Source organism: Impatiens glandulifera, chromosome 2 (genome assembly GCF_907164915.1).
Source record: "Impatiens glandulifera chromosome 2, dImpGla2.1, whole genome shotgun sequence".
Classification (NCBI taxonomy): domain Eukaryota; kingdom Viridiplantae; phylum Streptophyta; class Magnoliopsida; order Ericales; family Balsaminaceae; genus Impatiens; species Impatiens glandulifera.
The window spans coordinates 10,354,457-10,372,952 of NC_061863.1; the positions used below are offsets into that span (position 1 = coordinate 10,354,457).

The window sequence follows — 18,496 nt, forward strand, 5'->3', positions numbered from 1 at the left end:
ATAAATCGAATTTATATTATTTGGACAAATGGAGGAAAGTTATGGATCATGTAAGTTTAGAAATATTAAATTCGTAGCCAGTTCCAGAAAAATCTTTTTTATAAAAATAAAATTTTCACAAGTTTTATATTTATTTTGTGACTTTTATAAATTAATTAAATAAATAAAAGAAGCGAAATAAATAAAATATAAAAAAAAACAAGGCCTAGGGCTAAGGGAGTTTGGTCGAATCGGTCGCGGGTCGGTTCGGTTCGGGTGCAGACATGTGGGTTAGTGGGCTAGTAGACGTTTTCTCTATCGCATGTGGGAAATTTAATAGAAAATAGCTCATGGATGATTTTCTCGGTAAAAAACAGGCCATTTCGTTAGCATGAAAAATCAGTAACGTTACTGAATTAAAATAAAGTTGGAGGACGAGTCCTCGTTAGTTTTATCGATACCAATTCTCAAATTGCCCATGTAAAACATGGTCAGATAACATGTCACGGCTAATTTATCCATAAAAAACCAGCCATGGCCAAATATTCTCCTCAGAAACAAAGAAAATCAAAGGATAGGAAGAACATCCTTTTAATAAATAAGATTATAAAAAATTACAAATCATTCTAAACTTTAAAAACAGGTGACAAGTACTCCATATGTCACATACAATAATATACATGTCTTTATCTCTAGTCCTTATGTGCCCAAGAACTAGATTTCATTAAACTAATCTTTTACAAAATTGGGTATTTCTAAACAAAAGTAATTTAAAAAAATATGGGTGAATATAAAATTGTAAACATACTTATACAATCAAAACACAACCAATTTCAGAACTTAAAGTATTACAATACAAAATCTTTAAAATGCTCATAAACTAGTTTATTAAATAAAAGAAAAAGGAATCTTTATAGTGCTTATGGATTTGTTTAAGAGTATCTACTAAATTTTAAAGCAAATACTTAGATCTATGTACCAAAGAGAAAAACTTGGTGATTTACTTGAAAAAATAAAAAATATATTGAGGCTATAGTGAATTTGGAAAAAATAGCAGCTTACTCTTTCCTAGCGCGTTAATTTGTAAAAATATATTTAGATAACCATCTTTTTTATTATTTAAATTATTTAAAAATAATTTAAAATAATTATTTTAATATTATTGAACCATATTTTTTTTATATCACATACCATCAAGTTCTTGTTTCAAAATTGCATATATCTATACATAAATTATACATAAATGTTATTATATATATATATATATATATATATATATATATATATATATATATATATATATATATATATAGTTAAACAATAATATTAATTATAACTTTTATTAAAAATAATAATAATTCAATTTTTAATATTTTATACAGTATTTATATTTATAATAATATTATAAATTAAAATAACAAATATTTATAAATTATTTAAAATATGGAAAAATAGAAGAAATAATGTTTAAATAAAAAATAATTAATTTTTAGTTTTAAAAAATCTTATTAAAAAACGTAATATATATATTTTTAAAATTAATATTATTTTTTTTTTACTAAAAATAAACTTAGACTCATAATTGTAATTCTATGATCAAACTATAACTAATTCTCGAATCACCTTTCTTTAATAATATTGTTACATTTTTTTACCATTTTATAGCGAACTGTTGTAAACGTTTATTATTAATCTTTAAATCCTTTAAAATATTATTTTACTTATTAGATTTTTATTATAAAATATTTTATAATTTGATAAATAATAAATATTAATAATATCTAAATAAAAAATAATTAAATTTTTATTTTAAAAAAACTAATATTCATTAGAATTTATATAGTAATTGATAATTTTTTGTCACTCAAATTAAGTTTCAACCTACCAATTTTGTGACATTACCTCAAACATTCTTCATTGACATCATTACCTCACTTTATAACATTTTGTACCGACCTCCTATATTTCATTATTAATTTTTGGGTTATTTATAATATCATTTTACCTATTAATTTTTGTATTGTGAATATATTATTATGATATGAAAAAATAATATTAATAAAAAAATTTAATATTCAAATTTAAAAAATGATGTTTGATCATTTTTTTACTACCCAAATTAAATTTAAGATTTACTAATCTTGTGATATCAAATCAAAGATTTCTCAATTAACATCGTATTACTCGTTATTTCACTTCGAACATTTTGTAATAACATTTTACCCCGCCCATTACGTATATATGGGTTCTTTATGATTTTAGTTAATTAATAATTTTTTATTATAAAATATCTTATAAATTTATAAAAAAAATTAATAGTAATAATATGGTTTAAAAAAATATATTTAAATATTTTGTTTAAAAAAAAACTAATATTCCATCAAAATAAACACCGACTTATTTCACTAGTAAAAAAGTAACATTTAAGGGCGGTTTTTACCGTCGTTAATAGTTCCGCCGTTAAAGAGATTTTGACAATTAAGGGCGGTAAATTTACCGCAAATACTAGCTTTTAGCTGCGGTTTATAAAACCGCAGTTAATAGTCTTTAACTGCGGTTTATAAGACCGCAGTTAATAGTCTCTAACTGCGGTTCCTAAAACCGTAGTAAATTGTTTACTTATAAAGGCGGGAGTTTCACCACAAGTAATAGTTTCTAACTGCGGTTTAAAAACCGCAGTTAATAGTGGCTATAAATGCGGTACAAAAACCGTAGTTAATAGTTAGTTGGCTATATATAAATACAATATTTTTAGCGTAAGAGTTAGTTGGTTATATATAAAAACAATATTTTTACCACAAATAAGTGTCTTTAATTACTAATTACGGTTTAAAAATATCTGATAGTTATAAGTGTAGTTAATAATCAATTGACAACAATAAAAATCATTCAAAATAATATTATATAATTAATACTCCATTTTTATATTATAATATTACCTAAAAATATATTATATTCAAATATAATTACATCAAAATATAATTATATAGTATTTAAAGTCATACAAAATAAACATTATTATATCAATAAAAATGATCAAATTCCAAAATTTGAAACAACTTCTCTTCCTTTTCTTCCTTCTCCCTCTTCATTTTCTTCCTTCTCCCGACCTATAAAAGATTCAAATACAAATTTATCAATTAGTAATAAATTACACTTTTTTACTCTCTTTTAACAAGCAAGAACTAAGTAAAATATTTCCTATATTAAATAAATTGATATAAATTATATTTGATAAATTAATTGGAAGAGAGAATTCATACTAACATGCTAATGTGGCGCTGCAAATTTCCCTCAAAGAAATTTTATTGTTCTATCTATTTGTCCTTGTCTTAAATTGGACGTCTTGGACGTCCTTGTTCCAAAAGAGATCACTATCACTTAAATAAAATCATGGAGAAAAATGAGGAAATGAATTTTGAACATTCATTAGTTTTTTCAAATTTATATAAATGACAACCACATTTTGATAACCTAAAATTCATAAATAAAGTTAATTATATTCAATGACCAAATTTCTTTCATATGCTTCTATTAATACACCATAACACAACTTAGTAAATGCATCTTTACAAACTTACCAATAATCATTATCTACAAGATAGAGGACCTGACCGATGAAACAAAAGTACTATACTTACAAAGCATAAATCTTCTTCAAAAGTACCAGGGAGTACTATACTTACAATGCAGAAATCTTCTTCAAATGTACTAGGGAGCCAGATGAAGCAATGCAAAAATCGATCAACTAGAGTAGGTTGAAGCTCCACAAAAAGAGGAAGGTAAGAAAATGGAGGGCTGTGTGAAGTGGAATAAATAACCCTTAATTTATTAATATTTTTATTATTTTATATAATTAAAAATAACATAATATTAAATACAATAATTCTCAATTTTATTTATAAATTTACATATTATATAATTCAAAGGTATTATATGCCTTTCATTTTTTAATTCAATTCTTATATTATTTTTATTCATATTTAAAAATTACAAATTTTATTTTATTTTATTTTATAAAGTACAAATATTATAAAAAATAAACACTAATATTAATTAAAACTGATATATAATTATAAATTTTATAAACAATAATTTTTTATATAAAATATTTATATTCTCGTACTAAAAAGTTTATATTTTTCTGTCGCTTTTATTATTACTTATGATTACCAGATTATTAACAATCCTAAATATTTATCTAAACATAAATTAAAAATAAAATAAAAAATATTTTCTTAATTAGTTTTTATTTTTTTTTTAATTTTCATTAATTAAAAACCAAAAATATTTTTATTGTACTTTATAATTTATAAATTAAAATACAAAAAATATTATTAATAATTAAACAAATTACAATTTCAAATACCTTTGAGTTTAAACTAAATTCAAAAATAAATATAACAAAAATACTAAATAAATAATTGATGACAATTTATCTCCATTAATTAATAAGAAAATAGTCATTGAAATGATCAAATCTTCATTAAAATAAAAATGACTAGTATTCCATATTTTTAGAATTTATTTGATAAAGAGTTTATCCTAATATATATATATATATATATATATATATATATATATATATATATATATATATATATATATATATATATATATATATATATATCAAATTATAAAAGCTTACACAAAAATGATAAAGAGTTTATTTTAATATATATATATAATTTTATAAAAGTAATTTAGATATAAATTTTGACTAAAATGATAGAGAATTTATCTTCAATTAAAATATATGAATATTATATATATATATATATATATTATATTATTTGAAATTTATATATATTATTTGTAAATATGATTAAATTATTTAATATAAAATTAACCTTAAAAAAAATTAAAAATATTTATGTAATTGTGATGAACGGTACAAATTACCTAGTTTATATGACTTTGTTATATATATGAATATAAAGTTATAAATTAGACTTTTGTTATTAATTAAAATTTAATTTTATGAATTAATTTGAGATGAATTAGTCTATTATTTAATTTATTATTTAATTAGTGATTAAATATTAATAAGATTTAATATTATTTTTAGAATTATTTATAAACTATATATATATATATATATAAAATTATGAAACTAAATTTTTTTATCGTTATAATAGTTTAATATTTAAATTTATAATAATATATAATTATTGAATCAATCACTATATATATTTTATAATAATAAATATATTAGTGGTTATAACTAATTTCATTACGGTTTAAAGTCTTAATAATGTTAATTAGTATATATATATTTATTATATTATTTCAAGAATTTAATTAAAATATAAGTTAAAAAAATAATACAACAAAATGCTAAGTAAATAATTGATAACAATTTATCTCCATTAATCAATAAAAAAAAATAATCTTGACAATATCAAATCTCCATTAAACATATTTTAAGAATCTAAATAAATAAAAATGACTAATTATTCATATTTTTAGAATTTATTTCACTTAAAAAGATAATAGTGAATACCAAATTATATAAAGTTTTATACAAAAATGATAAATAGTTTATCTTAATATATATTTATATATTATTTTATGAAAGACATAATTTAAATATAAATTTTGATTAAAATGATAAAATGTTTATCTTCAATTAAAATAAATATAATATATATATATATATTATATTATTTGAAATTTAGATATAATATTTGTAAATGTGATTAAATTATTTACCATTAATTGTGATAATTACATTAACTAATCTTTATATAATTTTGATTCACATAACAAATTACTTTGTATAAGACATTTGTTATATATAAATATAAAGAAATGATTAGGTGAGGGAATTTGGTGAGAGAATAACTTGGTCTTATTATTAGATTTTTATTTTATAAAATAATTAGTGATGAATTAGTCTATTAAATTAGTGAAAGAAAAAAATATTAATAAAATTTAATATTATTTTTTGTATTATTTATAAACTAAATGTATATAAAATTATGAAAATAAATTTAATTTAAATTTAATCTAGATAATAGGTTAATATTTTAATTTATAATTATATATAATTATTGACAAAGTAACTTCTTTAAACTTATATTTAAATGAAAATTTTAAGATAATGCATAAAAATAATCTTATTTAACCTTTTAAAATTAAATTAATATTTATTTTTAACTTACTTTTATAAAAAAAAAATTATATATAATATGAGAGAGGATTGAAAGGGAACTTAGGGAGGGAATGACGTGTTAATTGGTTGAAAAAACTAAATAGTTTTCTCTCTTTCATTGTATATAATATATATAATATATATAATATATATATATATATATATATATATATTAGCATACTAAATTATAAAGGTTAAAATTAATAAATATTTTATTAATATATATATATATATATTATTTTATAAAAGTAATTAATAATAAATTAGTTTATTATTTAATTAGTCATTAATTATGAGAGAGAAAAATATTAATAAGATTTAATATTATTTTTAGAATTATTTATAAACTAAATCAAGTGGGTAAGATATAAAACTATATATAAATATGAAGTCTCAATATAATATTTTATTATTTTATTTTTTTCATTGTTAATTTATGTGAAGTATGTTTATTAAACATATTTTAATTAACTTATCTAATATTCTTTTTTGAAACTTACCTCAATTAATTTTTAAAATAATAAAAATTAAAATTTATTAATATTTTTTTTTATAATTTATAATAATATAAGACTTTTAAATGTGAATCTATATAACGCAAGTTAAACGTAAGATTTTTTAACTGAGACATAAAAAACAAAAAACCACAGTTAGAAATAAGACTTTAACTACGGTATAAAAAACCGCAGTTAAAGATAAGACTTTTAAATACGATTTTTATATACCACAATTAAATGTAAGACTTTTAAAGGCGGTTTTAAATACCGTAGTTAAATGTAAAACTTTTAAAGGCGGTTTTATACACCACAGTTAAAAACAAGGTATTAACTACGGTTTTAAATACCGCCGTAAAATTTGGCCGTTAAAAACACATTTTTTACTAGTGATTGTAACCTCATTTTAAAGTTTAAACAATCACTAATTATCTCTCATTAGACTTCACTTCGAGAAATTATTTAGTAATTGATCATTTTTTTCACTCAAATTAAGTTTCAACCTACCAATTTTCTGACTTTACCTCAAACATTCTTCATTGACATCATTATCTCACTTTATAACATTTTGTACCGACCTCCTACCCTATTTAATTACTAATTTTTTGGTTATTTATAATATCATTTTACTTATTAATTTTTTATTGTGAATATATTATCATGTTATGAAAAAATAATATTAATAAAAAAAACTAATATTTGAATTTAATGATGTTGATAATTATTTTACTATCCAAAATAAATTTAAGATTTATTAATCTTGTGACATCACATCAAATATTTCTCAATTAACTTCATATTACTCGTTATTTCACTTCAAACATTTTGTAATAACATTTTACCCCGCCCATTACATATATATGGGTTCTTTATGATTTTAGTTAATTAATAATTTTTTATTATAAAATATCTTATAATTTTATAAAAAAAAATTAATAGTAATAATATGGTTAAAAAAATATATAGTTAAATATTTTGTTTAAAAAAAAACTAATATTCCATCAAAATAAACATAGACTTATTTGTAACTTCATTTTAAAGTTTAAACAATCACTAATTATCTATCATTAGAATTCACTTTGAATATTTTTACCAATCTTATCCTTATTTTTTTTTTAAATCCAAATCTCGTATTATTAATCTCGTGACTAACACTTACTCTCTCAATTCGAACCATAATTCTCCTTCCCTCAAATTATGATTCATACTTACTACTAAAACTTATCTTTCAAAAATAATATTGATAATAGTTAAATTAAGATATAGTTTAATTATTAATTTAAAAAAATTAATATTTCATCAAAATAAATTTAGACTTATTAATATTGTTAAATATTTAAACATTTTATAATTGATTTCTTATTATAGATCTCCCTTTTGAGTAATTTGAACAGATCTTAACCTTATTTTAATATTTATAATATTGCATGAATTACGAAGTATAGTCTCTATTATAAAATTTGAACACCTTAACCATTAAACTAATTTTGGTAGTTAAATTTAATTTAAATTTTTTTATATATTTAATTTTTATTAATGAATAAAAAATAATTAATAATATAGATAATTAATATACATATAGGGTATAAAAATAATTTTATAATAAATTATTTAAAATTTTGAATTAAAGATGTAAGTTTTTTTAAATCTAATATATATAATTATATTAAACTAATTAAAAAATTAAAATAATGGAATAATGGATAAAAGATAGAATGAATAAAATAAAATTAATTATATAAATAATAATTAGGTAGAGAATGTATACTATTATTTTTTAATTAATTATAATTAAAAATTAAGGTAAAAATATTTTTAAAATTCAATATATTATTAAATTAAATTAAAAAAAGTTAAAATAGTGGTGAATATAATAAATATGAAATTATATATATATATATATTTAATCATAAATAAAATATATAACGAAGAAAAGAAAATTAGTTAATTGTTTAAATAATAAATATGAAAGGAATGCATATAAATAATTTTTAATAAATTATTTAAAAATTTAAATTAAAAAATAAAATAAAAATATTATTAAAATTATATAATTATATTAAATTAATATAAAAAATTAAAATATTAGAATAATAGATAAAAAGATATATTGAATAAAAGAAATTTAATTAATTATATAAGGTATATAATTATTTGTTTAATAAATTATTTAAAAATTTAATTAAAGACTAATTTAAAATATTTTTCAAATCTAATATATAATTATATTAAATTTAAAAGAAATTTGAAATAATGTTACATCTAATAAATATGGAAAGAAAATAAAAAATATATATTTTAATTTAAATTAAAAAATTATTTTAAATTAATTTTAATAAATATAGAGACTAAAAAAAGACTAAATATAGATAATCTAAAAAGGAGTTCTCATCTACATTAATTTAATGTTTAAGTTGATAATTATTAATATTATTTAATAACTCATTTCTAATTGAACTGTCGTTATTTCCTTCGAACAATTTGTACATATATTATATTTATTTTTTATATTCCCATAAACCACACATACATACAAATTTAGATAGAACTCAATATGCCATCACATCACACCCACTTGCACTATCACTTCTATTTTAAAAACCAAAGAAAAATTATTTTAAAATTTAATATATAATTATATTAAATAAAAAAATAATTAAAATAATGGTGTATATAATAAATATAAAAATTATTTTATATATATATATATATATATATATTTAATAATTATTAATGAATAATGGATATAATATGTAATGAATTAAAGAAAATTAATTATATAAATAATAAATATAAAGAGAAAGTATAAAAATAATTTTTTAATAAATTATTTGAAACATTAAACTAAAAATGGTTTTAAAATTTAATATATAATTATATTAAATTAATTAAAATAATGAAGTGATGGATAAAACGATGTAATGAATACAATAAAATTAATTAATTATATATGGTTTAAAATTACTACTTTTAACAAAATTTTAAATTTTTTTAATTAAAGACAGTAAAAATAATTTTAAAATTTAATAAATAATTATAATAAATTTAAAATAATAATTCATATACTAAATATGGAGAGAAAATAAAAACTATATATTTTAACCAAAATAAAAAGTTATTGTAAAATTTTTTAAATAAATATGATGAGTAATAATTAAAAAATTATTAGTCATCTCCTTTAATATAATTTTCTATGGTGCGACTAAATTTAATAAATAATAAAAAATAAATAAATAAAAAGTTAAAATAATAATTTATATAATAAATTTGAAAAAAAAATATATTTCAACCAAATAAAAAAATTATTTAATAAATAAATTTAATAATTATGTTGATTATTAATCTATAAAAGAATTCCCATCTATTTTATTTCAATTTTTAGTTTTTGACTCTTCAAATATTTGATAACCCGTTTGTATGATTCGTGTGTTAACAATTTTTTTAACTAATTCGTTTTGTCTCATAAATTGGATCGTGCACTATGGTACAAGGACCCGTTAATCTAGAGTTTTGTAAACTTAAGCATTATTATATATATATATTTAGACTATATTTATAAGAATCGCTAGTAATCTATTTTGAGAAACTAAATTGATTGTTTTTTCTTCCTTTCCTTTTTTAGTCTATGATAAAAATATGAATCTTTTTACATTTTCTTAGCTATCATGGCGATCTTTGAGAATATCTTCGCGATCTTCCGAAAGAATCGTCCATACATCTTTCACCCATTCTATGAGGTAGAGGAGATAGCTCATTTATGCTTTGCTGATGATTTGTTCATTTTAAATATGGATATAAATATATAGATAATATATTATTCACCGCGTTATATTAAACCGTGATTAATAATATTTATTAACCACGGCTTTAAGTAAAACCGTGGTTAATAAATATTATTAACCACGACATTAGGTAAAGTCGTAGTTAATAATGTATAAACATTAATTTTAAATTTATATATAAAACTATTAAATATTTTTTCTATACATATCAAATATTTATATAATATACATTCTTTATTTTATCTATATATTTATATTTATATACACAAAGACAAATTATTTGTTTATCTTTGAACAATTTATTTACTTTGAACTCTATTTTTTAAATATATTTTTGAACTATTTATTTACCTTTAACTCTATTTTTTAAATATATTTTATATAAATATTATATATATATATATATAAATAAATTTTATAATTATATATATATATATTAAAAATTAATGATTAAAGATTAAAGATAATATATAAAATTTATTTTTAACTTTTATTTTCTAAATATGGATATAAATATATAGATAATATATTATTCACCATGGCGTTATATTAAACCGTGATTAAAAATTATTATTAACCACGACTTTAAGTAAAACCGTGGTTAATAAATATATTAATTTTAGATTTATATATAAAATTATTAAATATATTTCCTATACCTCTCGAATATTTATATAAAATATATTCTTTATTTTATCTATATATTTATATTTATATACACAAAAACAAATTATTTGTTTACCTTTGAACTATTTATTTACTTTTAACTCTATTTTTTAAATATATTTTTGAACTATTTATATACCTTTAACTCTATTTTTTAAATATATTTTATATAAATATTATATATATATATAAATAAATTTAATAATTATATATATATTAAAAATTAATGATTAAAGATTAAAGATAATATATAAAAATTATTTTTAACCTTTATTTTTAAATATAGATATAAATATATAGATAATATATTATTCACCACCGCGTTATATTAAACCGTAATTAATAATATTTATTAACCACGGCTTTAAGTAAACCGTGGTTAATAAATATTATTAATCACGGTATTAGGTAAAGCCGTAGTTAATAATGTATAAACATTAATTTTAAATTTATATATAAAACTATTAAATATCTTTCCTATACATATCAAATATTTATATAATATATATTCTTTATTTTATCTATATATTTATATTTATATACACAAAGACAAATTATTTGTTTATGTTTGAACTGTTTATTTATTTTAACTCTATTTTTTAAATATATTTTTGAACTATTTATTTACCTTTAACTCTATTTTTTAAATATATTTTATATAAATATTATATATATATATATAAATTTAATAATTATATATATATATTAAAAATTAATGATTAAAGATTAAAGATAATATATAAAATTTATTTTTAACCTTTATTTTCTAAATATAGATATAAATATATAGATAATATATTATTCACCATGACGTTATATTAAACCGTGATGAAAAATTATTATTAACCACGGCTTTAAGTGAAACCGTGGTTAATAAATATTATTAACCACAGCTTTACCTAATGCCGTGGTTAATAATGTATCAATTAATTTTAGATTTATATATAAAACTATTAAATATCTTTCCTATACCTCACAAATATTTATATAAAATATATTCTTTATTTTATCTATATATTTATATTTATATACACAAAAAAAAAATTATTTGTTTACCTTTGAACTATTTATTTACTTTTAACTCTATTTTTTAAATATATTTTTGAACTATTTATATACCTTTAACTCTATTTTTTAAATATATTTTATATAAATATTATATATATATATAAATAAATTTAATAATTATATATATATATTAAAAATTAATGATTAAAGATTAAATATAATATATAAAAATTATTTTTAACCTTTATTTTTAAATATGAATATAAATATATAGATAATAAATTATTCACCACGGCGTTATATTAAACCGTAATTAATAATATTTATTAACCACGGCTTTAAGTAAAACCGTGGTTAATAAATATTATTTATTAACCACGGCATTAGGTAAAGCCGTAGTTAATAATGTATAAACATTAATTTTAAATTTATATATAAAACTATTAAATATCTTTCCTATACATATCAAATATTTATATAATATATATTCTTTATTTTATCTATATATTTATATTTATATACACCAAGACAAATTATTTGTTTACCTTTTAATTATTTATTTACTTTTAACTCTATTTTTTAAATATATTTTTGAACTATTTATTTACCTTTAACTCTATTTTTTAAATATATTTTATATAAATATTATATATATATATATATATATAAATAAATTTAATAATTAAATATATATATATTAAAAATTAATGATTAAAGATTAAAGATAATATATAAAAATTATTTTTAACCTTTATTTTCTAAATATGGATATAAATATATAGATAATATATTATTAACCACGGCGTTATATAAAACCGTGATTAATAAATATTATTAACCGTAAAACCGTGGTTAATAATGTATAAACATTAATTTTAAATTTATATATAAAATTATTAAATATCTTTCTTATACCTATCAAATATTTATATAATATATATTTTTTATTTTATCTATATATTTATATTTATATACACAAAGACAAATTATTTGTTTACCTTTGAATTATTTATTTACTTTTAATTCTATTTTTTAAATTTTTTTTTAACTATTTATTTACCTTTAACTCTATTTTTTAAATATATTTTATATAAATATTATATATATATATATATATAAATTTAATAATTATATATATATATATATATTAAAAATTAATGATTAAAGATTAAAGATAATGTATAAAAATTATTTTTAACCTTTATTTTCTAAATATAGATATAAATATATAGATAACATATTATTAACCACAGCGTTATATAAAACCGTGATTAATAATATTTATTAACCACGGCTTTAAGTAAAACCGTGGTTAAAAAATATTATAAACCACCGCAAGTAAAACCGTGGTTAAAAAATATTATAAACCACGGCATTAGGTAAAGCCGTGGTTAATAATGTATAAACATTAATTTTAAATTTATATATAAAATTATTAAATATCTTTCTTATACATATAAAATATTTATATAATATATATTCTTTATTTTATCTATATATTTATATTTATATACACAAAGACAAATTATTTGTTAACCTTTGAACTATTTATTTACTTTTAACTCTATTTTTTAAATATATTTTTGAACAATTTATTTACCTTTAACTCTATTTTTTAAATATATTTTATATAAATATAATATATATATATATATATATAAATAAATTTAATAATTATATATATATATTAAAAATTAATGATTAAAGATTAAAGATAATATATAAAATTATTCTTAACCTTTATTTTCTAAACTAGCATTTAACCCGTGCATTTGCACGAGTAATAATATATAAAAACGTGAAAAATAATTACGGATAACATTTTTAATTTTATTTTTAACCGTTTTAAATTTATGGGTGGGTCAACCCACAATCCGACCCAAGTATCCATTTATTCAACATCATTATATATTAGATAGTTAAAAAGTTAAACTTATATTAATATTAAAACGTCCCGCGTTTATCAAATTTGGTGTTAAATTTAAAATATAAAGTTAAAGAGTTGTACTTGTTTTTGTTAGGTTGCAAATTCGAAACATACTTCTAGCATTTTTAATTTTATTTTTAACCGTTTTAAATTTAAAAACGGGTCAACCCACAATCCGATTCAAGTATTTCTAGCATTTTTAATTTTATTTTTAACCGTTTTAAATTTAAAAACGGGTCAACCCACAATCCGATCCAAGTATCCAAATTAACCACAGCTCTCGACCCGACAATCCGGACACATTAAAAATTAAGCATCATTATATATATATAGATTAGTTAGTTAAAAAGTTGAACTTATATTAATATTAAAACGTCCCGCGTTTATCAAATTTGGTGTTGAATTTAAAATATAAAATCTTTGTAGCCTAGTTGGTTAAAGAGTTGTACTTGTTTTAATAGGTTGCAAGTTCGAAACATACCTCTAGCATTTTTAATTTTATTTTTAACCGTTTTAAATTTAAAAACGGGTCAACCCACAATCCGACCCAAGTATCCAAATTAACCACAGCTCTCGACCCGGCAATCCGGACACTTTAAAAATTAAGCATCATTATATATATATATATATGGATATAAATATATAGATAATATATTATTCACCACGGCGTTATATTAAACCATGATTAAAAATTATTATTTACCACGACTTTAATTAAAACCGTGGTTAATAAATATTATTAATCATGGCTTTACCTAATGCCGTGGTTAATAATGTATCAATTAATTTTAGATTTATATATAAAATTATTAAATATCTTTCCTATACCTATCAAATATTTATATAAAATATATTCTTTATTTTATCTATATATTTATATTTATATACACAAAGACAAATTATTTATTTACCTTTCAACTATTTATTTACTTTTAACTCTATTTTGTAAATATATTTTTGAACTATTTATTTACCTTTAACTCTATTTTTTAAATATATTTTATATAAATATTATATATATATATATATATAAATAAATTTAATAATTATATATATATATATATTAAAAATTAATAATTAAAGATTAAAGATAATATATAAAAATTATTACGAAGTACTCACAAATATCATAGAAGTTCAGTATTTTGGTGGTAACCGAGTGATTCTTTTCAAGTGTAGATGGTTTGATGTTCAATCCAAAGACCGTGGTATAAAAATAGATAAATATGGGTTTGTCAGTGTTAATGTGAATAGGATATTGAGAACTCAAAGTCATGATCCGTTTGTAATGGCAAATCAAGCACACCAGGTTTTTTATGCTACGGATATGGCATCTCGAGATGAATGGAAAATTGTCAAAAAGATAAATCCTCGTTATTCGCATATCTAGACAGGTTTTATTTGTGTGTATTAAAATATGATTATTTATTTAAAAATTTAACTTTTTTTTTCAGATATCATGCCACCTAAACGGGATCCTAAACATTCGAGAATATCGAAAGAGTTAGATGCTCTCAGAATGCAAAGACTATCGAATCATTTGGAGTACCTCAAAGCTCGTACATATGATGATGGTACAAATGATGGAGCTCGTACAGATGATGAAACTCGTACAGATAATGTAGAGTCCGACGATCCTATGCAATTTATGGGATCAGAGCTTCATGATATTGCGAGACTGGATGATCCAGATGACACCATTCCCGAGGAATCTCGCACCTCAGTGGAAGAATCTCCCGTTTCTGAGACTGCAGGTAGTTAATAATAACTTATACGATATTTTTAAATAATTATATAAATTTTAACAAATATCGTTTTATTGTTATTTATAGTAGAGACTTCATCGAGTAGGGGACGAGGGAAGAATAAAACCCAGTTCTTGCAAGAATGGGAACCGGAGAGAAGATGAGGTTGGAGTTTAGGGACTTGGATGGAAGACCTATATGTAATAACGCCTGCTATTGGTCTCGCCATATTGGGAGCGTTGTGCGGAAAGGCGAGTTGGTGCCACATCGTTTAAAAAATTGGTCTGAACTCTCCCAATCCCAATTAAACCATATATGGCAGTCTATCTCTGTGAGTTCTATAAATTTTAATGTGTTATATTATAATTTAAAACTTTTAAATCCTAAAATATGTTGTTATTTTTCAGGATCCTTTCGAGAGTTCAACAGACATTCCCATTGAAGCCTATAGAGATAAGACGATGCCACATGTAAAGAAGGTATGGGATATGTGGAGATATGCAAACAAGAAGACTTACATTGAACCGTATATTGATGACGAGGACAAAATCAGAACAAACCCTCCTCCAGAATTTTATGGCGAAGATTGGAATTATTTGCTTGACAATCACTACTTCACGTCTGAATTTAAGGTGTAGTACATAGTCGTATATATATCATTATATGTGTTTTTTCGACTATTAACTAACAACTAATATCTTATAATTGTAGAAAAGAAGTAAGACCAACGCTGACAACAGAAAGAAATTGATGTACCCCCACCATACCGGCAGCAAACCATTTTCGCAGAAAGAACGAGATATGGTAATTTTTAGTTAAAGTATTCAATTTACATATTATCTAACATATGATATGTGTATGTTATTTGTATATAGGAGAGGGAGATGGGACACCCCCCTAGTCAAGTAGAGTTCTTTCTACAAACACACACTAGGAGAGCGACTGCCGATGATCCGACTCCCACGCCTTCTCTGCTCGTTCAATAGGCCGTCGTAAGTTGTTATCATTTCTAACATTTTAGTTTGAATGTATAAGTTTAAAATTACTAACATTAATGTTATAAATGATGGTAGTCTGTGATGCGTGAACGGCTAGACACGAATCCTAATTTGTCGTCGCTCGAGGTGTTTGAGTCTGCTTTAGGACGACAGGGACACGGGAGGGTGACAGGGATGGGATCGGGTATACGTCCCACTCACTTCAGCCCGATCAAAGGGGAAGTTCTTCTTCAAGCGTCAACGCGCGTGTGTCACAACAAACGCTGATGGAGGAGAACAGGATTCTGCGAAAAGAGATTAATATGATACGCGCAGAACAGGAAGCAAAAAAGGAGGCACAGGAAGCACAAAATGAGGCACAAGAGAAAAGGATTAACGATATCCAGGCGGAGGTGCGCGCACAAAAAGAAGCTTTTGAGGCGTTCATGTCTATGATTTCCCATCCTTCCCTAAACCCTAATCTGTGAATTCCCATTACAATTTAATTTCAAATTTTTGTATTACTATTTAGTATTTTGTTGAATTTGGATTTAATTTTATTTAAGAATGTTTTTTTTGTATTGTCTTCTTTTTCGTAAAAATATTTAAAACAGGTTTTGTGAAAATAAAAAAAAATAATCGTGGTTTTTTAATTTTTTTTAAAATTATTAACCACGGCGTTACGAAAGCCGTGGTTAATAATACAGTATTATTAACCACGGCTTTCGTAACGCCGTGGTTAATAATCAAAAACTTTTAACCTCGGCAATAAAGATTTTAACGACGGTTTTCGCCGTCTTTAATAGTCTTTTTTTACTAGTGTTAAGTAAAGATCCGTTAATCTAGAGCTTTTAAAACATAAGCGTTATTATATATATGACTATTTAAGAATCGCTAATAACATACCTTATGTATTTTGACAAACTAAATTGATTGATTTTTCTTTCTTTTTTAGCCTATAGTAAAAATATGAATAAATTTTAAGAAAAATGATATTTAGAGACTTCAAGTAAAAAAATGTGATGAAAATTTAAATAATTTGAAAATGGTTTAAGGATACTTTAATTAGAATTTTCACAATCTTAAACAATCACATAATAATATTTATAAACAAATTTTACTATTCTCTATAGATTTTTTTAAAAGAAAAATAACGTAGATTCATTTATTTACAAAGCTTAAAAGGGTAGAGAACCTGAGTTCAAAATCAAGCTAGACAAGATATATTTTTTTATTTTTAATAGAAAAGAAAAGTTCAACCCACAATAAAAATCGGCAAACATCCAAACTAGGGCTGCAAATGAGTCAAGCCGCTCGTGAGCCGCTCACAAACTGCTCGGTCAAAGCTCGACTTAAGCTTGACTTTGATCGAGTTCGAGTCGAGCTCGAGCCGACTCGTTTATTATTCGAGTCAAACTCGAGCTCATATAAAGTTTGCTCGATGGCTTGTCGAGCTTTATCGAACCTCAAAATAATTAAATATTTTTTATTTATTTAATATTAAAATTTTACAATTTTTTTTTTATTTCCCTCTCTCTTTAAAGCTTAATATGAAGGCTCATAATCCCTAAAGTAAAACCCTAATTTATAATATATAGTTCATTCATCATATTCTACCGTCACTCTTCATCTCTTCTTTTTCATCCGTTACTCTCCATCTTCTTCATCAGTTACTCTTCTTCTTCTTCAAGTTACTCTTCATCTTCTTCATCAGTTACTCTTCATCATCTTCATCAGTTACTCTTCTTCTCCAGTTATTCTTCT

The 18,496-nt window shown here is 20.7% G+C and overlaps 1 protein-coding gene across 1 annotated transcript; it reads left to right on the forward strand.

The window, feature by feature from the left end:
- The first annotated feature begins 16,232 nt into the window (after positions 1-16,232).
- Positions 16,233-17,020, forward strand: LOC124924315. Its single transcript, XM_047464372.1, has 4 exons — positions 16,233-16,387; positions 16,467-16,559; positions 16,631-16,732; positions 16,829-17,020. The coding sequence occupies exons 1-4, from the start codon at positions 16,244-16,246 to the stop codon at positions 17,018-17,020; spliced, it is 531 nt and encodes a 176-aa protein (XP_047320328.1). The 5' UTR covers positions 16,233-16,243.
- The last annotated feature ends 1,476 nt before the right edge of the window (positions 17,021-18,496 follow it).

What these genes read in the sequence shown, in the direction of transcription:
- LOC124924315 (XM_047464372.1), top strand. Translation starts at nt 16,244, where the DNA reads ATGTGGAGATATGCAAACAAGAAGACTTACATTGAACCGTATATTGAT. An exon ending in ACTTCACGTCTGAATTTAAG is followed by an intron (nt 16,388 to 16,466) that starts GTGTAGTACATA and finishes TTATAATTGTAG; the next exon opens with AAAAGAAGTAAGACCAACGC. An exon ending in CTCCCACGCCTTCTCTGCTC is followed by an intron (nt 16,733 to 16,828) that starts GTTCAATAGGCC and finishes AAATGATGGTAG; the next exon opens with TCTGTGATGCGTGAACGGCT.